The sequence below is a fragment of the Lepisma saccharinum genome, chromosome 3, assembly GCF_977018435.1.
Source record: "Lepisma saccharinum chromosome 3, izLepSacc3.1, whole genome shotgun sequence".
NCBI classification, from domain to species: Eukaryota; Metazoa; Arthropoda; class Insecta; order Zygentoma; family Lepismatidae; genus Lepisma; species Lepisma saccharinum.
In genome coordinates, this window is record NC_139231.1 from 108,558,366 (window position 1) to 108,582,774 (window position 24,409).

Sequence of the window (24,409 nt, forward strand, 5' to 3'; positions counted from 1 at the left end):
TGTATATTTTTTTCTTCAATGGCATAACGTTGTCGCCTTATGATGAAGAGGTTCTGGCTTTCTACTACCCCCTCCCCTGGTGGAAGCACGATGCACACTGGTTCGGAATCCACTTTAAACTGTAGGTTTAGTCCCGATTAGCCTATCTGAGCATAAAAGTGGATTTAAAAACAAACAAACAAAATTTTCTAATGGATACTTCGTGACACCTTTTCGGTTGAACCTCTGATGCTTCTAAAGTTTAAACCATTCTCATCGTGATTGATTAGTTCTCTGACACCCTCAAAACAAAGCTTTCCTACCAACCCCTTTGTTCTTTTAATTCTACGTAAGTTAATCACAAGAAAAATCGCATCATTACGTAACTGATAGGCTATTATCAATTCAATAATTCTGCAGCTTTATCCAAACCCACATAACTGTTACATCAAAATTTATACACCTCGGTATTGTAGTGATTATTGTGATTACTTCTTTTTAGTATTTATTAGTAGAACGAATACAAAGTTGTTGTTTGTATACAACGTAGATATTTGAAGATGACATGTATGTAAAAATTGTAATGAAATAAGGAGAGACACTTCTGGAATTTCAATGTAGACGTAATTACACAGTCGAAATAATTTATTGTGTTGCTGGAGGAAGCAATGCTAAGATGTTTTTTTTATTGGTTCATTTAGAGATTATTTTAATCATGCGCAGGCCGGGATTTCTATATGTGAAAGCCCGGAGCTTACAACACCAAGACCCCACCCCAATCCCCTCCACACTTTTAGTTATAACTTTTCGCTAAGCTACATGAGGTCGTTAGTTATACGTATTTCTACATTTTTTCATCACATCCGAAGTACCTCCTTTTTTTCTTTATGCAGTACTTTTCAAAGCAGTTTTCTCCAGAGAAGGCACAGAGCTGCAGCCCTCAAGGTCACCTTAAATCCTGACCATACCCTACATAATTTTGCACCTCCTAAGCTTACTAGCTGCTTCTAATTAATCATAGAAGTATTCAATTGATGACAGTTTATTTTGTTTCAAGTTCTCTAGTAATTCTTTTTGCTTTCTAATTACAAAGTTAAGACAGTTTTTTTTATAGAATGATGATATGTGAACATTTCTAGTATAGATAATATTAATGAGTAAAATATACATGTAATGAACACCAGAATACACTTATTTATTGAAACATTAACATATCCCTAAGTGTATGTACTTAGTGAATTTGATTGGGTGGGCGCTTGCCCACCCGTGCCCACCCCTGTCGCCGTCCCTGCTCTGCTATATTGCCACCTGCAGTGCATATGCGTGAGCGAAGATGGGTGACTTCAAACAAAAGTGCATAGTTTCCAGTCTGGTACCTTGAGGTCTGTGGATTTTATAGTCCCATGCATATTACAAAAATTCTGTGAGATATAAAGAAATAAAAATAATCTTATTACAATTATTTTTTGCCATATATATATGTTGTTTAATTTGAGCTCATTATCTTTTCTTTATCTCAACATATTTTTCAGAATTTACTAAAGTTGTTACTGACTTAACATGTCTTCGTTACTGACGTAATGTAAGGGAAAACATGGGCAATACACTTTAGCATTATAGTATCCACCACTTTAACAATACAATTGAACATTTTTATGAGAATTGTACATTTCCACAAAAAAATCTTACTTTTGGATTTCTGACAACCAGTCTTACAACTGTTTTGTAGAAAATATTAAGATCTGGCTTAGTTTATGCACTTTTCACTCTACTTTTAGATTTTGCTTGACTTCTTAACAACTTTTTTGAATCTACTTTTGGTACAAAAGGGTAATTGGGGCTGGACCTACAGTTTCAAGTGGGGTCCAAACTACTATGTCCCTTCACAAGGTATAGAACCTGGGACCCCCTTGATTAAAAGCTGACATAATTGGAAAGTCAATTCTACATTTCTACTTTTGGAATTAACTTATTTTTCCTTCGCTTGTTATGCTTAAATAATATAAAGAAATACGCATGCGCGTGCACACACACAAATATACAGGGTGTCCATATAATATTCTAGCATTTTCAAAATATTTATTCTGTCCCATGATGTATGAACATGCTCTTTACAACAAAAGGAATAGTCTCCAATTTTTTTAACATTTGTTGCAAGTTTACAATTTATAGTCAGCCTACCTTTGTAGATGAATAGTTATTTCTGCATGTTCTTCGCACGGAAGTCCAAGCGAAATTCTTTATCTGGTTTATCGAAACTAGTTCCTAGGATTGCGCTGGAAGGCATGCCACAATCTATCCACTGCTTACACCCAACATAATGGGCGACCAGTGGTTTGCCTTTGAGCTGGTAACCTTTTTCCATATATTGCGCATACCAACTCTTAATGTAGTTCGTATCAGATGGATCACACCAAAATTGGATTAAAAAACTGCGTTGAACTGTGATGACAGACGTCCAGAACAAAACCCATTCTGCTGTTTGGTCAGCGCTATTTTGCACAAACAGTTCGCATGAGCACGGTGGGTACTCGAGTGAAACTTCTGCAGTCTAGTTGCAATCAGTGCTTGTCACATATCTCTCCGCACACTGATTGTTTAGAACAAAAGTGAAGAAACAGGTACAATCTTTATTAGACACCCTGTACATTCAATTCTTTATTAATATGCTTTTAGCTTTCTTTCTATTTTGAATCCTCTCCGTAGTTCATTTGGGTGGCATCTTGCTTCTCAGCTACAAAATAAAGTGAATATACCTTTAAGGACAGTAATATGAATTGGAGCATTTCTCGATGCATCGTTACTGACACAATTGTGTTACGTCAGTAACGCTAGTATCTGCTGCTTTAGTGTAGAAATAAATGTAAAAGTGATATTGCTTGATTGGTATTGCTGTTCATTAGAACATGTATTGGCAGTTTCTGTTTAGAGCTAATAGTTTGCACATAACAACAACTTCACGGCAATTTCTGTTATTAACGTAACAACAAAAGTGGCCATGTTTAAAGGGAAAATTAAACATGATGATATCCTTGAAATGTTCAAATTTTTTGATGAAAGAATATTCTGCTTTGGTTTTCATGAAGGGATACTTGTTTTCAGGCTATGCAGTAAATAAGTCTTCTCAAACTCTTACTATAACAACCTGCAATAATATTGATTAATAATACACATACATGTATCTCAAAGAAGACAAGTCTCCTGGGTCACATGAGAGAATGTAGGTCAAATAAGTAACTGAACTGAAAATTTAAGATATTATATAGGGCTGAGCCGATACTCTCTCCGATACCGATACTTGTATAATTCCAATTTAAAATAACAAAGGTTATATTATATATATACATACATATAAAATATGTATCTAGCCTATTATATGTGTGTCTGTGTGCAATTATTATTATTATTATTACATTTTATACGTATGCATTTTTGACGAGGGGCGATGAATAAATTAACCCACCAAACGATGCTCTGTTGCAACGAAGCATCTCAAATTTATATTTTTTTTCTTACGTGACAATCAATCAGATGTTACAAATATTAGAGAAATATTAAGTGAAGCTAAGAGCAAGGCAATCGTGTGGTCATCGTCCTCCTCTCCCCCAGTGTTGGAAAATGAGATCATGCCTCTTCAATCTCCTCTAAAACTAAGGGATCACTCTTCCCAAACTAACATTAAATCATCCGTGAACACAAGAATAATTGGAGATTTACCAGCCCCGGATACACGTCTAAAACTAACAGTAAAGCTGCAATGTGAAACTAGTCTAGTCTATTTTTGGTCCTTTAGCAAAGAGAATAATAATTAGTAAACGAAATGTAAGGGGAAGAATGAAAACTTACCAGTCTCTTGCTTCTATATCAGGCGATTAACTTCAGTACAGTGATATTCCGATGTGACTTTGCTTTCGATATACTTTCGGCAAATGATTTCTAAGAAAAATTAAATGCATAGTTCTAGCACGTGGGAGGAAATCCAAACCCATCACTACACTTTGCAGAAACTAACTGCCGTCATCTGTTGTTCAAAGAAAATTATTCTCCTGCCGCGTTCCCTGTGCCGAAACACGCCTGCTGAAACCCAGTCAGGACAAACAAAAGTCTAAAGTTGGAAAGGAAAATGGGGATTAGCTCAGGTATTTGAATTTCCAGGAAAATGCTATTAACTATGTCTGAGACATGTCCACCACTTTTATGTGTGATAACCTCTTTGACTGCGAGAGGTCACTAAAGAGAGGGCTGTCCGCAAAAAACCAAAGAAAGTGGAAGGATTACCCACATGTGCATAGTTGGCTTTCGGGACCTCATTGGGTTTCTTGTTATATGAGACCGCATCTGTACGAACAAAGCCTGGTAGACTTCGAAGAGAACTAAACAGAAGCAGTGAACTCCTATGGGGATAATTTCAAGTTACTCTTGATTTACAAGATACTTGACCGCGAGTCTTATCTGCGTACAGATCTTTATGTCACGCACGTGCTGTTTCCAGAAACTTGAGTACAGGTTCATTTAACAAATGCACAACTACGTTTTATTTTTCTTCAAAACCAAAGGTAAGTTGGAAAAGGTGAATGAAACTTTGAAATGGAAAAAGACAATTGGTTTTGGCTGCACCTCTAGCGACTAAAAAACAATGGTATTGGCTAGTATCGGTGCAAAAATATCAACTGATACTTACCGATACCGATACCCCTAGTATCGGCCAATACATTGGTATTGGCTCAGCCCTAATATTATAGATATGTGCCATGTCAAGAATTTTCCTGAAAATTCCATTTAGTATTTTTCTAAAGTCTTGTGTCCTATTTCCTGTGGAATTGCCCTATAATCAACTTTGGGATTTCACATTGTCCTGTCCTTGTACATGTATGTTGTGAGCTAGGAAAGTTTCAGGCTGAGTTGATAAGTGACACAGGCCCTTCCAGTCTGTTAAAAAGCATTGTGCAACCAAGAAAGACCCACATGCCATGTGCAGCTTGTCATATCACTTTGGTACATAAGGTTGCATTTACTTCTGTAGGTTTTTCCCCAAGTATCGCTTGCCACTTCAGTCTGGAAGCATCCTCAGTCTTTAATATGGGCATGGAGATACATGGTTTTGGATAATGTAGTGATTTGTCTTGGTAAGATGCTTCTAGTTTGTGTTGCTGAAAAATGACGTCTCCCTGTATGACATCATTGGTGCAAAATAGTAAAATAAAATAACCCGTGGCACAACAGCCCATTGAGGGCCTGGGTCTACCTACCAACTGCCAGCATCACTCCCACCTGATTCTACTCACTCACCCAAGATGGGAGATCATACTACCAGTTCCAGGCTGATGTAAGGTCAGCACGATGAACCCCGTCTTCGTAGGTTTTCATGACCAGGTTACGTTACTCATTCGTAGATCCCCAAATTCCTCACGATGATGAGTGGCCACCGTTATGTTACTCATTCGTAGATCCCCAAATTCCTCACGACGATGAGTGGCCACCGGTCACATACACAGGCCGTAATATAAGAAGAAAAGTTGTTACACTTCCCCCAGGACACTCGAACCTGTATGCGTCCTGTAGCTGAAGCCAAAGCATGATGCCTTAGACCGCATGGCCATGGTGCTGGACGGTACAAAATAGTCTTAAGTAAAAACAACTCCACAACTTTAAATCCAGTTGATATGGATCTTTCGCTCATATTTTTAGAAGTTTTGTTTCCAGCTTTTTTAAATTAATATTCAAAATAATACGTTACCCCCACACCCCCTATACACCTTCATGGCATGGTGCTAAGCGCAGGGGAACACTTTACTTTTTTTCCCAAAGTAATACAATTACATATATGAAAGCAAGATATATATTTCTTATATTGGCAGTGTCTTGTGATGTTGGATCCTTTCCCCAGGTAAGATGTTCTATGCTTTATGTCCAATGTATAGGTTTGTAGTTAGGTAGCCACGGAAAGCAATGTTGCATTGGGGCATATTGGTTTATACATATTAGGACTGGGCTGATCCTGATATTGGTTGGAATTTAATTACCAATAATTTTCCACAGTCCATATGTCTCGCGGAGTCAGCAAAAATGTCACACAACAATCAAGGATTCTGTATATCCTGCAAATTATGAACACTGCATAATTGTGGGGAGAAATGGATTGTGACTGAATGATTCTCATGTGAAATTATGACTATTTTAAAGCAACATGGGTAAACTACTATGATATAGTTCCAATGGAAAACTTACATTTTAAAGTTTATTCATATTGTGAACTACTTTGAGTGTTCCAGTTTCCACATATCGATATCACTGGGAATTGTAAAAGTATAAGCAGTGTATCACCTCAGCCCCACTCTGCTAGTATACCTATAAATAACCTATAATGTAGTGCACAATTCAGCCATTTTATTATTTTTATGAATATAAATACACAGTTCATATGTTCTGGTTTCATAAAATAAAGGTAAAACCCATAGAAGTCACCTCGTTACAAACATTAAGAAGGTTATGAACCCTTAACGTTATTCAAACAACATTTACGACTTTATATCGGCATTGGCAAAATCAGTAAATCACAAAACACTGGAAATCATTATTTTTTAAATCATAGTTTAACATTATTTTCACTTAAAATTGCACACCACTGTTCACATTTCCAGAGGCACAAGGAATGATCATGATAGTACGAGATTTCTTGAACAATCAATGTGTGAATACATTTTAGAATACATCACCCAGAGATTCATCTAAGAACTTCTTGTAGATAAGCATGAACTTTGCAATAAATGCCTCCATATGGTAGATAGGCTTGTTTCCTTGATGAAGTCTATGTTCATACATTGCAGCAAGTTGAGTGGTCTCAACTTTCAGCTGATCATCACAATTCTCAATGAGTGCTTTCAGGAGCAGCTAAAAACAAAAAATAAGAAAATCACATTAATTCTTGCTACAATTACGTTAGTTCTTTAATATCTAATTACTTTACATTATATTTCATTTATGTCTTCTCGCAAGATGAATCATCATTTTTCTGCACAGCATAATGGTTAGCATTCTTAACATTAACATTGTAGCAAGTTCAAAATTGTTTTAGGTGCTACAATATATATATCTTGCATTTTCAACTACATACCATTTTAATTAGAGTGCTGCAATGAGCATTTTTCGCTCGAGCGGCAAATAGTTTGCACGGGCAACGCTAGATGGCACACAGAATTGATAGTTCTTCCGATCGAGCGAAAAACGACTGAACGAGGGAAATACACTCGAACTCTCGAACCCTACTAATACACGTTATTTCTGTAATTTGTCTATGGTAGTGGGCCTTCAAGAGGATCGTGAAGTAAAAGACGAAGTGAAATGAAAAAACAAGTGAACATAGTCATCACCTCCATGTTAAAATGTAGTTTTGTATTTCTTACCGAGACATGTGAAAATGAAATAGATGATTATGGGCTGAAACTACCTACACTGACATTTTATGTCACATTAATATGATGTTCGATTGAATGTTATAACCATGGAAGATTCTTGTTATAACTGCATTTTATTATTTTGCCGAATATGATTATCCTTTTCGGTAAGTGAACAATGATGTACACATACTTGTGGGACTGTGATACAATATTTGTAATTGCTTAGGCAGCTCTGTCAGCATGTGTATCCATTTTATGTTTCGGTCTGTAGATATTGCATACTTTCATATATATTGTATTTGATCCTTACATAATAATATACGGAATTATTATTTAGAATTGTAATTGCATACAGTGGTTTCCTTCCATGTATAGGTTTTATGTTTCCAATGCTTCTTATTAGGCTCTGAAATACAGAATGTTGTCAATCATTCCACTACGAGTGCGGTACGATCGAGTATTTTCAAGCGAAAGTGGTCCGATGTAGTATAGTCTAGTTTTAATATACCTGACTTGTGCTTAAAAGTTTTCTTAGATTCACTTATGATTAGGGTCCAGCTGATGCCGATATTGGTTTAAATTTATTTACTGATAAATGTATAGAAAGTACTCGCTTATTCTTCCTAGAAACAGAATACCAAAAAAAAAAACAGACTCATGGATAAGTGTGTACTTCTTTCCATCATATTTATTTCACACCATGTTTCTCATTCCCAGATATTGCCTGAAATGCTTTACTTGGCCAGTTGAGTAAGAAGTATAAGTTTGACCCTAGTTTTACATGTAATTTGAATTTGATAGTGATCTGTTTCATTAAGACTCCTTAAGATGTAATACATAATAGAATATAACAATATGTACTAACATGATTACTAACATTTACAACATTATAACTTAATATACTACGTACCTTGAAAATAATATCGGTTGGTATACAATGTATGAGAAGCTCGTATAATCTTGCACGAACATCTGCCAGCTTTTGAGGTGTCTGTTCTGACAAAATTAGCCGTGCAGTTTCTTGTATATACCTCTGCCAATCATGCAAAGGCACATTCTGGTTGGGTTGAAGTGGATATCTGGAAAGTACAAAGTAAAGAATCACTATAACATCTCAAATCATTATATTACTAAAATGAAGAAAACAATAAATCCAGCACTGTATTTAGTAATTAAATAGGAACTGATAGTGGTAATCTTAATTACTGCTAGTTGGGATGTACTTATTTTATCAGATTAAAAAAATAACTGATCAACTACCAACATAAATTTTAATCTTTTTTATTCACTATTTAATATTACATGGTTCCTACCCATTTGTCATTAAATAAAATTCTTTGACTTTCAAGGCATATGTAGTACACCCAACGGTGACAGAAACAGAAGGTGAATTGTCCACCACCATTTTCAATCGGTCTGAATTACATGACATGATGACAATGAATTGAAAAAAAATGACTTCAATAAGCAAAGAACAATGCCTGCTTCGAACCAACATAGTTTCATTCCTTAAAACAACACAGGAGCTAGAATAAAAAAGTAACGAAAATAGTGGTGGACAATTTGCCTGCCATTATCTTTGCCGTTGACTGTACATTTCTAGACAACTCTAGAATGTTTATGGTGTTTACAACTCTTGTTTAAAGCTACATTTTTAGAGTGCAAACATGAAATTAATGGCTACAACTACATTTCCTTTCAAATACAAAACACCTGTTGATTTTACATTTTCAAATATGTGAAAAATCAAAATTCACCAATAATATTTTATGTTCCCCGATTTTCCCCCATTTTCGAGAATTTTTACAAAATTCCTTGACTTTGTGGGATTTCTAGGCCATTGAGAACCCTGTGCTATGGCTGTATCACACACATGAACTTTCTGCTAAAAAAAACAACAGACCCAATGCATAGAATCGCCGAAGAAGTTAGAGTGTTGCACCCAGAAGTGGACAGGTTGATTTCGAACACAAAGAAGATATTTCTGAAATCTCCTTCTCAAACCCGAAAATTTCAGGAAGTTGCGCCTGAGCTTAGTTTACCTCCGCAACCAGTCTTGACGAGATGGGGAACCTGGATATCAGCAGCTATATACAGTGCGTTCATTTCGATCTGCAGCCGAGAGATCGGGAGAAGCGTGGCGGGCGGCGCTCACGGAGATGCCGACATTTGCGGCCTGTAATGCCCGCTTATTTTTATGGACTAATGCAGACATTTATATAAATATTGCAAAACGAGCACAAACCTGTGTTATAACACGCAAAAGTTCTTCCGTCAAAAGTCAATCGTTTTCGTGAGCTTCCTTGCAATCCGAAATCTCCGAGCTCGAGTTTTTGTTCCTTCACGACTAGATTAAGACAGAGCTGTGAATATAGTGGCGAGCAGATGTATACCAAGAGCGTGTTAATTTCGTACTGTGCGCAAGAGTGTTATTCTTGGTTACTTGTCGTTACTTGTGTTATTGCAGTGTGTGTGTGTGTTGTGTCAGTGAGACGATTGGAATGCCAGCTCAAGTTTCACTTTAGAACAAAGAATTTTTATGTATGACACTTACGTGAAAAGACTCGTGTCGGGAAGAGTGTAGGCAATTTGTACATAAATTCCCAAGCGTTTCACCTCCACATAGAGATACGGTTAGACATCTTGTCCTTAAATTACGATAAACTGGATTGTTAAATTTTAAAACACCTAAGCAAAAACGAGTGATTCTAACCGAAGCAAAACTCGATGAAATTGGTGCAGTGTTAGAACGTTCTCCAAACAAACCTCTACGCCGTGTTTCACAGGAGATGGGCGTGTCAAAATCATCGGCACATACAGCCACTAAGGTACAAAAATTAAAACCGTACTCTTATAACAAAGGTTAGTGCTCGTTTTGCAATATTTATATAAATGTCTGCATATGTCCATAAAAATAAGCGGGCATTACAGGCCGCAAATGTTGGCATCTCCGTCAGCGCCGCCCGCCACGCTTCTCCCGATCTCTCGGCCGAAGATCGAAATGAACGCACGGTATTATGCTAACAACCTTGAAAAAATCAGTGAGGTTCTTCCAGAAAATGAAGCGGCTTCAATTCGTGAAGTGAAAAAAACACCTGTGCTATTCAGAACTGAAGAATGAACTGTCGTTTATTTTTGCACATTATGGTGAATTGCCAGAGACAATTACAAAGATAGAAAAAAAGAGGTGAGACTCTTATAGCATCCATGAAAATCTTCGACGAATCTATGCAGCAGATGATGGAAGTGCCAGGAGAAAAGGGGTCAACTGTTGTGGAAAAGTGCAAACGGGTAGTGAGTGCAAATGAGGACTTCAAACAACTGAAAACAATTTGTGATATTCTAAAAGGTGAAAATGCTGTTACCGAAATGAGTCCAGCTACATTAGCTTGTTTTATGTATGCTCCAATAACTTCTGTCGAAGTAGAAAGATTATTTTCCATTATGAAAAACATTCTCTGACAGACGACTATCAATGAATGTTGAGAACAATCAAGATGGGAGAAAATTGAAATGCTCTTCCCAATGTTAATTTTTAAAATTTTGCCAGAAATTATAGATAAAAGTAAGTGACTTCCAAATGTGCCTTTTTTCGGTTTATTTTGCCTTTTTCTTTCATTTTTAGTGCCTATTTTCTACATTATAAATGCCTTTTTGCCTGCCTATTTTAATGAAAAAAATGGCAGAACTTTCGGGCTCTAATGATTAAGAAAGTTGTTTTTTATGGTGACATGTCAGATGAACTTTAATGTAAGCAAAAGCATGTATGCGTCACTGGTTAAAGATTTTCACACATACAAACAAAATCCGAAACACATTTCCACCTCATTCAAGGAGTATGTGAATTTAATTGAAATTGGACCAATATCTTAGGCTGAATATGAACGTGGGTTAAGTGCCATGAATCTAACCTTTATTGATCAGTGAGATTAAATATTTGCTTGGATCATAGCGTACATCACAAAAATCAATTTTGGTGATATCCTGTTGTTGTTTTTTCTTTGCATGAGATATGAGCTCCAATTACAATTTTAAACATTTGTTTCAAGCACAAAAATGGTTACCGTGGTTCTTTTTATGGTTTTTTTCACGACTTCATTACTGCCTACATTTGAACTTTTTAATTTCTGAACATTTCGAGAGAGGAGGGGGGCTGTAGCCCCTTCAGCTCCCCACCTCTGCATATGCCAGTGGTACATATGTAATATTAAATTTGATTCAAAATCTAACTGTAAAATGAAATATTTTTATGTTGAGATTGAAATGTAGAACAACATTCATGTCTGTTTAAATAATGCTTAGTGTACCTTTTGTGGGAATATTTTTTATATACCAATATGACTACGCAGTTTCTATTCTGGCATGTCATATTACATACGATATATAATTCCAAGAGAGGTAATTACACTTCTTGCAGGATAATTGAGACATTCTTTGCAGCTACTTTAACTACATTTCAACTATTGTTAGATGATTAACACAGATCACATGCAGCTGACCTCCATGGTGGAGTTGTTAACACAGCAATGCCAGGGGTCTTGGGTTCGAATCCCAGTTTGGGAGTGTCCCTTATCAATTCCATCATATCATCACTCATCCTCATCTTCATGATTAGCCAAAAGTGGCAGAAAAGCGAAGTAAAATAAATTAAATCAAACAATCAGATATAGGTACTTACTGTTGAGTTTTACAGATTTCACAAAATAGAATGGCTCTTCTTAAGTTCCTGTCTGATTTCTCAGCTATACGGACAGCAAGTTCTTGAGGCAGAGTCACACCCTCTTTCTTGGTTACGTTCTGCAAAATATATAATTTGCATACATTTAAACAGGATTGGCCAACATGAAAATTTTAACTGATAAAGCACAAACATGAAATTTACTAATAACTGATATTCTGCTGGTTCAATACTAAATGCTTAACATTCAATGTTAATGAAATATTCATTACCCTCTTTAATGTATGGAACCAGGTAACCGGAATAAGTTTTCTCTTAGAAAGAGAAACCAGATATTAAAAAATTTAAAAAACACTGTCCATTAATTATAACTTTCTATTTACTAGGGATGAGGCACTTTGATTTGCAAATTTTAAAATATACAGTACTTTTTTTTAGTTGCAACTATAGTGTGTCAATCTACCCAGGTTTTCCTTAAAATTTTCATAATTTCACATAAGATAATTATTTAAGCATTCTCCCCACAATGCTGTAGGTTTTTTTTCCCAGAGTGGTCTTTTGTGGAATGCAAATCCAAGCACTTTTTTGCTATTGAATAATACACATTAATAGCTTTGATAAACTGTTGGGCCAACTCATAAATAAATTCAGATTTTATCATGTATTATTCAACCATCTTATACTTGGCATGATAGTAGGAACATGGTAGTGCTGCATATTGGAATTTTTCTATTCACTTTGGATTAATGTGGGGGTTTCCTAAACCATTTTTTCTTCTAATTGCACCTGTATTGGGATGCAAGCTGTGAAATCCCTGGTCCATGCAAAATAAAACAAACTTCAATAAACAGTTGTCATTCTGTGAATTTTCTAAAATATTTCTGAGCATTTCAAAAGTCTGTACTTTGACATTTATAAGAAGAAAAAACAAAAAAAAACCAAAAAAAACTGCTTTTGGCAAACATTCCAGCACTTGTATTGTAATTTGAGTTATACCTTCATATGCATATAAAAATACAAGAAAAATAGAACCGAAATATTTCTTGTTTGGAGAATTATTAAATGCTATAACAAGGCACTGATTACTATAATGACCAGTAGGGGGTTGCCGGGATCCTGAAAAGTCAGGACCGGGATCAGAAAAAAATTTCCAGTCCTGATCCCAACTTCGGGAAATGACTTCTCAACTTTTCAGGATCCTGAGCAGTCAGGAAATACCGAAGGGTCATTTTTAAAGGTTGCCAATTCTATAACTTTTCTGCATTGTAAGTATCTGGAACTTATTGGAAATTGTTAGTTCTTATTCCAGAAATGCAAAAACAATTACTCAAGGTGAAAATGATGTAGTATTCAAGATTTCCAGAGCTTTGGGAAATTTTGAACATTTTCCATCCTGAAAAATTCCAGACATTGTCGGGAAATTGCGAATCTTTCCTGTCACGACCAAACAAATTCTGTCCTGCACACCCTAGTGACCAGCCATCCTGAACGGTCTACAGACAATGGTCATCTTATGAAAAAACTAAATATGCTGACCAAGGCAGTAATTTATTTTATTAAAAAACATAAACTAACGTAACGTTTCAACCTTCTATCAAGGTCTTCTTCAGACTCTGTATCAAGTACAAAAGTAACCAGATACAACAAGAAGGGTAATATATATACACAAACATTACTCCCTCCAGACTATTTAGAAAGTTGACATTTTGCCAAAGAAATTCAAAATGAAGAAAGAGGGATATTATTGGAACTTGAAATAGAAGAAGAAGACAAGTTAAGCTATCTAGATATATTGATGAAAAGGAAAAGAGGACAAGAAATTGAAACCGCTTGGCATCAGAAGAAGTGTGCAGCAGGGGTATTCTGCCACAAAAGAAGTGATGTAAGTGAGGTGACAAAAATAAATTTTATAAAGAATATGGAGGACAGAATCAAGAAAATATGCATGAAAGAATGTGAAAAAGAAGGCAAAATAAATAGCCTATGGAAACAGCTGGAAAAGAATGGCTATGAGAAGCAGGATAGACTGGACATAAACAGAAGAAGTAAGAAAACGGGCAGGGGAGAATTGGAAGAGAAAGAAAAAGAGGAGAGAAGGTTTGGAATAAGGTGTATGGGGAAGACCACAGAAAAGATATGCAAAGTGCTTAGGAAAGCAGGAATTAAAACTTACAGGAAGGGAGGGAGAAGCATCTTAGGAATAGCCAGGAATGCTAACAAGAAAAAAGAAAACAGAGAAGAGGAGGAAGAAGGGATTATCTACGAAGTAAAATGTAAAGAATGTCAGAGTGTGTACATAGGAGAAAAGAAAAAAAGGCTGAAAGACAGGTTGAAACAACATAGGGATGATGCACGACTTAAGAGAGAGAGAAATGCAATATTTAAACACACGAGAGAAACAGGACATGACATAGAGTGGGATGAGGCTAAGCAGATAGGAAGGGAGAAGAGAATGCTAGTGAGAAAATGGAAGGAAGCCAAGGAAATAGAGAAGAAAGGCGAAGAAGACACAATGAACTGGAATGGGGGACTGAAGTTAAACAAAGAATGGAAGAAGATGTTGGAAAGAGTGGAAAGGACAAGAGAAAAAGAGGAGAGGAAAAGGAAGAAAAATGAAGGGAAAAGAGTGTGAGATTAAAAAGTCCAACCACATTCTATATGGAAGTAATTGTGTTTAGCCTTTTAGGTGAAAGTAAAGTTGGAAAGTGAAAGTCATCTGCTAGAAAGTTCCAAACAACTTTCTAAATAGTCTGGAGGGAGTAATGTTTGTGTATATATATTACCCTTCTTGTTGTATCTGGTTACTTTTGTACTTGATACAGAGTCTGAAGAAGACCTTGATAGAAGGTTGAAACGTTACGTTAGTTTATGTTTTTTAATAAAATAAATTACTGCCTTGGTCAGCATATTTAGTTTTTCATAATCATGGAAACAAGGCTTATTGGAGTTATAATTGGTCATCTTATGTACTACTCACCTGCAAAACCTTGGTTATTTCTTCCACGGTTGGTGCAGGAACACGGATGGCTAAGCATCTACTTTGAATGGCTGGGATCACCCTTGATGTGGAGTTAGAGCATAAGATCAATCGGCAGGTGGCAATGTATTTCTCCATTGTCCTTCTCAAGGCATGCTGTGCATCTTTAGTTAGTTGATCAACTTCAGTCAGAACCACAACTGTAAGGTAAAATTTATTAGAATTAGATGTGATTTAAGTTAAAACTCTTTGCAACTCGCCATGTTACCATAGTGTTCACTTCTTGAACTCTGATTCATGTGTTTAAACACGGATCTGCCAAGAGATTCTTGCGCTGGCAAATATCAATATAAAACTTACATTTCTAAGATTGAAAATTATATTAAAAAGGAAATAAAAAACAGAGTTAATTCAGGAAATGCATGCTGCTTTTCTTTTCATAAACTTATACCATCTCATATAACATCTAAGTTAAAATATACAAAACAATAATTTTGCCTGTAGTATTATATGGATGTGAAACTTGATCCCTTACATTAAAAGAGGAACAAATTAATAGTATTTGAAAATCCTTAGAAAAATACTTGGACATGAAAGGGATGAGGAAACAGTTGAGTGGAGAAGGCTCATAATTTAGAACTGCATAATTCGTATTCATGTCGATATATTATTAGAATAATTAAAGCAAGGAGACTTAGGTGGGCAGGCCATGTGGCATGAATGGGAGAGGAAAGAAGAGTTTACAGGACTTGTTGGGAAACCTGATGGTAAGAAGCCTGTAGGAAGGCCAAGACAAAGATGGAGGGATAACATTGAGATGGTAAAACCTCTTATGAAAAATGGTCATTCATATACACAAAATAATGTATGAAATTACCTTTAAACTCCCTTTGACCAGAAGCATCCAGCTGATGTGTTTGTGCAACGTTCTTGATAAGTTCCTGAACCACTACCCGATCATAGATTCCAACATCACTGGGGTTCACTTCAATATGGTAATTACTGCTCACTGTCATAATGTCCAGCTTCTTTTTTGATGGTGTCTACAATACAGCAAAGTATCAGTCCCATCTGAATGTTTAATACATTCTTTAAAAAATACAGAAAATATGCATTGCAGTTTTGCATACCAAATGACTTGAACAATTTTACCAATCTGACAGCGACAATAGGGAATATATTGATTGATTGATTTGCTTTATTTTATTTAGCTTTTTGTCCACTTTTGGCTAATTTGGGACGATGGGGATGAGTGATGATATGATGAAATTGATGAATGGACACTCACAAACATCCATGTCCAGGCCAGGATTCAAATCAGGGCCCCCTGGCATCGTAGCGTGATATGCTAACCACTCTGACACGGAGGCCAGCAATAGGGAATATAAGATGCATGTGTGGGACAGGATGTCAATATATATATATATATATATATATATCATAAAAATACACACAGGATATACCTTGCTTTTTTCTTATTATTGTAATTGTGACAACAGTTTAGTCGTAGGCAAGATAAATAAACAAACATACCATTACCAGCTGATAACTAATTTCAATTGACTAATAACTATGTACCAACTGTTGATTGTGGGTGGATAAAAAAAAAATTGTAGAAATTTAAATACATAGTTGCACAGTGTCGTGGGTTTCAAAATCTTCACAAAATGAAACACATAATACAATTTTACTTTCAATCATTAGTATAAAAGAATACATGAATGTTAAATATACAATATTTTAATCATTTGCAGACTGGTGCCGCTCTCAAGTTTGTAGCCTCTGCATGGCAACTTTTTAAAATTGCCACGATGTACAAACACAAAAAGAAAAATTTAGCTCAAGAAACATCACAATTTCCGGCATATAAGATGCAATTTTCTTCCTATAAAAATAGGTTAGCAGAACAGGGTTGTATCTTATATGCCAATACTTTGTTTTTTGGGAATTTTCTCTGTCCTGAGTTAGACCATTTCTTTCTTGCTTCCTTGTGGTGATTGGCGAAGATTAAAATGTATTCTTTCGTAGTTAGATTAGGTAAGTTATTCATTGAAAGCAGACCTACATATTGCTTCCTTCATATCTGAAATATTGTAAAGTAATTGTAAATTCAGTGACTTCCTCAAAAATGTGTACAAAAAGGGGGGTATTTATATAGCAAATATGATAATGTCTTAGTGAGATGACTTTTCTTCTGAAATGCGGTGGTTCTTTGGTAGGGCATCTGACTTGCACACGGGAGACCTGGGGTGGATGACCTAAGGTCAGAATTTTGATGTCAGTTGACCACATAATATGCTTGAACAATGAATAAAAGAAAATTGAATATACCGTGAAGTGCATTTGATCCATCCGCAACCTTTCCACTCCTCCTCCATATAATTCACGCAAGATGCACATAATACGAGTTTTCTTGCCTGCTCCTGATGGACCATACACCAAAAGATGAGGGAAGTCACCTTGCTGAACCTGTCATGAACAAAATATTATGTTATTAGTTCATAACAAGCGATTCCCATGTATAATGTATTACAACATTTCTCTTTTCATAAAATGTTACAAACATAACTAAACCATATAAGCACCCTTTCCACGTAGAATGTTTCTGTTTGTTCAAATAGTTACAGTAGTTTCAACATTATATTTAATAGAAGGAGAAATATTACTATTCCACTAGAAACAGGGGTTGGAACTAGTCAAGTGATGAAAAAAAAATGGATTCAACTGGTCAAAATAACAAAAAGCTAACCAAATATGGGCCATTCCATAGTGACTAACCTAACAAACTAAGGTACCTGAACAGCATGTTAGGGCATATGCACATGAAATGTACAGACAGCTAGAAAGCTCATGCAAGTGTTGGGACACAGTACTTGATTTGAGGTGTGGATCATAAGTAAAATATAATGCTTGCTTGTGAGAAAAACAATGGTGCCTATCCTTTAAAAAAAGGGAAATCAAAACATATGTTGTCTTTATTTTCAGTTAGTCTTTAGTTTTTACTGAAAATATGTTAGTAATAAACTTTATTGTCTATAGTTTTCTGCACTTAATCAGCATGCATTCTTTTCTTGTTCTGTTCTTCCATGGCCTTTGACTCATGTCTTTTCCTCATCAGCCTTCTTCACTTAGCAACATTTGAGCAATCATCCAATTCTCATTCTGTTCTTGTCTCAACTTCTCCAATTTTGCATTCATATCTTATGTAGCATTCTTTTCAGTAGCCCCATCTAGTTTGCTGCACCCTTTTACTCTCTCTCTGCACTCTTGTGTCCAGTTGGTTGCAAATTGCAACACTGAGCTATCTACTTCATTAATTTAGTATTTGCACCATGTTCTGAATGGTGTATGGTCACGTGGTGTGTGATAACCAATGAAACATATACGTCAAAAGTAGCAGACAGGCATTTGTTTAATCTACAGTGTCTACTTGCTTGAACGTAATGGTACTCTTGACCCTCTGTACCCTCTAAAAAGGTAAAGTGCTCCCCCGTGCATAGCACCATGGCATGAAGGCGTATATGGGGTGTGGGGGTAGCGCCCCACACTTTCTTGATCCGGTTGTGAGTGGGGTGATGTGATCAGCATCACGCCCCTGACCGCCTTTATCCCCCAGGTACCCATGCTATTCGATGCTGGGTGGGCGCTGGGGCCGCTTTCATCGTTAGAAAAGTTCCCGGATTTGAACCAGCTGGGATCGAACCCGGGACCTTTAGCATAGTAGTCAGACGGGTTACCGACTGAGCCACCGTGGCCACTGTACCTACTAGAGAAAGTGAAATATCTTGAATGGTTTATGACGATTTTGTTGTTTATGAATGTTTTCAGTTTATTTTAGCTCTCGGAAATGTGTTACTGTGAAATAAAGTAAGTCTGTTACCTTAACGTGTTACTTTAACATGTAGCAGAACAGCCCAAAGGCTTCGCGCAAGTGAATATAGCACCAAAAACGATTTTCCACAACAGTAGCTATAATTTTACGTAGTTAGGTTAGGATTGTTAGGTTTGATACTCATAGTTATTTTCGGCATGTTCTTTCGCTATTTTATTGTACATACAAACATTTGTTATTAACAAAAAGCAGCGAAAGTATTCCGAAATTGCAGGTTTTAACTTTGTCCTTGCTAAAGCTGGAACCACTTTCACATTACGTAAAATATTGAAATCTGAAGAAAAAAAAATCGACGTAATTCTTGAGGGGGTACAGTGGGTAAACGGCTCCAACGGAATTTCCTGACAGTGACTAGGATGCTCCTGCGTTACACCTGTTTTCAAAAAGTGTGGCTAACTAGGCAGGCCTATACTTTATCCTTATCAAAATATTAACCCTTTCGGAATGGAGAATTTATTAGTAACAAAACTCTTAAATAACAGATTCATACAAAAAAAATGCATATTACAACACAACTTTTCATTAGAATGGTTCTATATTCCTACATTGTTCGTCAATTGTTTTGACACAAAGTTTGACATTTCAGTTCATAACCGACACCTACCAACAACTATGTAAAAAATATATATTAACTAATAGGCTTCAGGCTAGGGTGCAGGAATTCTGGAGGAGTATAAGAAATCTACTAAAAAAAAAACAAACGAAAAAGTAAATAAAACGTTTGAAATTAAATTGATTGTCTTGTACCCAAACATATGGAACTTGAGATTATGACCTTGATTTGTTTTTGGAAGCTCATACTTTTGAAATTTAATGGGTGGTATTCAATTTGATGTCAGTGATGCAGAGAAGTATGATAAATCTGGCTGAAACAACATCTCGCTGAAGTGGGGATTTAAAAATGAAGTTCCCTTTTAGTTCATTAATGCGTTATTTGATTGATTGAATTAGTTTATTTCACCTCGTGTTTCTGCCATTTTGGCTAATTGGGAAGATGAGGCTGAATGGTGCTAAGATAAAATAGATTAATGGACAATCACAAACACAATTCCCACAGAGAATTACATTGGGCCATGGGTCAGAGCCTCGTTAAGTTTCACAACTGGAGTTACCAGGGTGTATTACATGGACGTGAGGTTGGCTTTTGGGTGCCTTTTCAGGACATGCCTTACATGCCCAATGTAGTGTTGTGTGTGTGTGTATGTACAGCATTGCACATGCATTAATTATGAAAGATTATACATTATAAAAAAATACGAGTCGTATTTGAAAGGCATAGACAGTTCTTGAGGCTACGGTTACGTGATTTTCATGCTACTCTCTACATCCTGAATAATCTGTAACACACATGGTTGTTGTAATTCGTCGAAGAACGAACAAGAAAGACAGAATTCGATGGAAGTCATTTATTTACGCAAAAAATCACCCTGTTGTAATCAGCAAACTCTCTGCCCTAAACAGATGATGCAAAATGTGTGGAGAAATTTCAAACAAACTCACAGTGTCTCTTAAAAAAATTAAAAGTGTACTTCAACTTTGGTTAAAAGAAATGGTCTTCTACAAACAAGAATAATTTGAAATCCATCCCAAAAATGATTTAATATTCTAGAATTTATTGTAGTGTTCTTTCCTGTTTTATGTATTATTGTTATTATGTATATTGCTACTGCCACATTTATATTATTTCATCATCACTAATATTATATGTCTACTTACTCTTACTTTATATACACATATACTCTCATATCATCTAGGGGTAAAGCTGTTAAAGCTGGGAATCGTCTGTAACTAGTTTATTCTGTAATTGTTTACATTCGTACTTATTTATTCTCCATTGGGAAAGATTGTTTAACAAGGAATTTTGCTTTTTTTTTTAACGAAATTAGTATATATTGTCAAAATATCGAGTAATTATGGTTCGTTCTTTTTCGCTTCCTGAACATGCAAAAATTGCGGGCAAATTTTGACTAGCGTTGTGTTTCAAACAGCAAAGCAGTGTTTCAACCTTCTTGACAGAAAAATTCCTGCATAGCCCCAAAAAACCATTCTGTATAGATAGTATGACCATCCACAAATAGCCCCAAAAACCATTGTGGATCATATAACCATCCTCGAATAGCCCCAAAAACCATTCACGATAGCCCGACACACCATTACGGTAAGGTTAGGTTGCTTCAGGTTGGGCATTATAGTGAAAAAACTGTGTGTTTGGAAACACTTACCGGGGGATTACGTCATCAAATGCTCGCAACATCTGGCTAGACTACTTTACGTCCTTATCTGCATGGTGATTGCTTCTTTGCGTACACGGTGCACGTTTGTGGTGCGGCAGCCGGCATCTCTTCTCCTTTTTTTTTTACTCTTTCTGTTCACGATAGCCCCACTAACCATTCACAGGGATAAGGCATGCCTACAAGGTTAGGTTAGGTTCCATTAGCACTCATTTCACCCCTAAATATGTGCTTCATGATCGAAAAATGTCCTCAGTACGTTCAATCACGCATATCCGGACAACATCGTTTTTGGAGCAATTTTACAATATCGGGAATTTCTCCATTTTGTTTGAATTTCGGCATACTCACTAAATTAGAGCTCCTAATCACGAATCTGAAGTTAAAATTTGGTGCTCATGTGTCAAACTTGTAAAATAAGGTCAGTCATCGCAATTGACAATGCACAATTGCTCATTATTTATCACAAGATTTTCCATTTCGAATACTTAAAGAACGAAATATATATATTCCTGATATTACTACCACCCTAAAATTTAACTGTTTCCTAACCTAACCTAACCACGCGCCAATGGTCCGTGGGGCTAGCCATAATTCAGGAATTTCTATACGTGAGTGCCAAATTTTAAGTGCAGATTCATGATTAGGAGACCCAAATTAGTAAGTATCCGAAATTTCAAACAAATTGGAGAAATTCCCTGTATTGTTAAATTATACCTCGTTTTTTCTCCTTGAGGAAATTTTTCCTCGCCTTGGGATTTAGTTTGTTGAATTCCTTATACAATAACCTTTCAAACGATATATGACTCATATTCCTTATGAAAAGGACGTAAACTAGACTCTTACCCTTCTTTAACACGCATTCACAACACGGAAACAAAGACGAGCATGCAGTGTTGTTAACTCCCATCGGTTACCACCAAAAGGCAAGAAGGACGTAAACTAGACTCTAGCCGGATTTATGTTGTTGAATTTCTGGTACTACTTTACTATACCGGAGACAACTATCAATAATTTATTTCGCAATTTTTTACATTGCTAACATACTATCCTGCATTGCGGAACATTTCTTTAGGTGAAATAATGAATTTCTGGTAAAATTTTCGTATCCCCAAAACGTATTTCTTCAATTTTACAGGAGAAAGTACTTACCGAAATGGGTTTATTTATACTTTAGGAAGGTCTTGGAAGTTTGTTTTCACCTCGTTGAAATTTTTTTGTCGATAAATCATGTAATTTTCGACATTAATGTCACTCCGATGCACGAAAACTGTTCCCTTGATGTCCGTCTACTACATGAACCAAATATTTGAGAGTGTTTCATGACGTCACAACCGGTCAGTGTTTCCAAGTGCGCGGTTTGTTACTGTGTAACAGTTCTAGAACATAAATAAACGTGAGTTACTGTTCATCATTTCTGATTACGAACTTGCGACAACATGACATGCACAGGATCAGTGGCGTGCTCAATGTGAGGTTGATGGGGGTTATAACCTCCCCCTTTCGCCCAGTATCTCTAAGGCTATTTATGAATGGTTCGTGGGGCTATTTATGAATGGTTTGTGGGGCTATCCGTGAATGGTTCATGGGGCTATTTATGAATGGTTCGTGGGGCTATTTATGAATGGTTTGTGGGGCTATTTATGAATGGTTTGTGGGGCTATTTATGAATGGTTCATGGGGCTATATATGAATGGTTCGTGGGGCTATCCGTGAATGGTAAAAGGTAAAGTGTTCCCCTGTGCATAGCACCACGCCATGAAGGCGTATAGGGGATAACACCCCACACTTTCTTGATCCGGTCGTGAGTGGGGGTGATGTGATCAGCATCACGCCCCTGACCGCCTTTACCCCTCAGGGTTTCCCCTAGGTACCCATGTTATTCGATGCTGGGTGGGTGCCGGGGCCGCTTCCACCGTTAGAAAAGATCCCGGATTTGAACCGGCCGGGGATCGAACCCGGGACCTTGAGCATGGTAGTCAGATGCGTTACCGACTGAGCCACCGCGGCCACCGTGAATGGTTCGTGGGGCTATCCGTGAATGGTTCGTAAAAAATTTCTAATTTTGAAAAACAAATTTAACTATCTTTCCTAACCTAACCTTGCCATGCATGGTTCGTGGGGCTATTTATGAATGGTTTGTGGAGCTATTTATGAATAGTTTGTGGGACTATCCGTCAATGGTTCGTGAGGCTATTTGTGAATGGTTCGTGGGGCTATCCATGAATGGTTCATGGGGCTATCCGTGAATGGTTCGTGGGGTTTTCGAACCCGAAAAAAAAATCATTTTGAAAAACAAATTTAACTGTTTCCTAACCTAACCTTGCCGTGCATGGTTCATGGAGTTTTCGAACCTGGAATAAAATACAAAATCAGTAACACGAAAGTAGGTATTTTTCTATGAAGAAGGTTGCAACACTGCATAACCACTGATCATGGACTACGTTAGTCAATATTTCTCCGCCATATCGCGCATAACGCAAGCGAAAGTGAACAAAATAAAAATACTCGATATTTCGAAAATTGAGATTATTTGCGTGCAAAAAACGAAACGCGAAATAGAAGAATCCTTACGAATGCAGAATATGTAAGTATCAATGTGAAAAATACGAAAATAAGGGAATTAGAGACGTTTGGTGGTTACCGAAATTTTAATAAAATAAATAAATGTGTCCGAAGGATAGTAAACAAGATACGTAAGTACGAATGTCAAAAATTGACGAAACGAAAAAATTAGAGGTGTCCGAAGGATAGTAAATTTTTACCACGGTGGAAAAAAAATGTTAAATAAATCAAATACCTACCAGATTTTTCAAGCGAATTGCTTGATCCTTGTGAAAATCAAGTTTTGAAAGCATATTTGGCCTGTGCTTGTCGATCCATAGCGTCATGTTGTTCTTTAGTTATTAAAAAAGAAAGAAAATCACAATGTTTATCGTGAATTTCCCCGCGCTTAGTATTCACCAGTAGATGAAAGAAATCATTATACTCTTTCTCTCCGAAATGTGACGTCATTATGTATGTATGTATGTGTGTTTCTGGGGGGGAGAAAAACGAGGCTGTTGTTGAGTGTTGACCGTCAAAACCAAGGTCAAAAGTTTCCTGTTTCCTATCGCCGGTGACCTTAACAACAACCGAAAATGAAAGTACACGTTCAAAACCTAACCTAACAACGTAGGCTATTTTCGTCTGACGTCAGAACGAAAGGTTGGTCAAGTGTTGTGTGATAAGGGAGACACCTGGCTGAGCTATTTC

At 36.5% G+C, this 24,409-nt stretch overlaps 1 protein-coding gene across 1 annotated transcript; it reads right to left on the reverse strand.

Moving 5' to 3' along the window:
* Positions 1 to 6,351: 6,351 nt before the first annotated feature.
* On the reverse strand, positions 6,352 to 24,160 carry LOC145985952 (replication factor C subunit 3-like). The gene is made up of 7 exons (XM_083120093.1): positions 23,959 to 24,160; positions 17,363 to 17,500; positions 15,909 to 16,074; positions 15,032 to 15,231; positions 12,055 to 12,173; positions 8,287 to 8,455; positions 6,352 to 6,870 (listed from the first exon to the last, which is right to left on the reverse strand). Exons 1-7 carry the CDS (start codon positions 24,043 to 24,045, stop codon positions 6,682 to 6,684), a joined length of 1,068 nt encoding a protein of 355 aa, XP_082976219.1. The 5' UTR covers positions 24,046 to 24,160; the 3' UTR covers positions 6,352 to 6,681.
* Between the last annotated feature and the right edge of the window lie 249 nt (positions 24,161 to 24,409).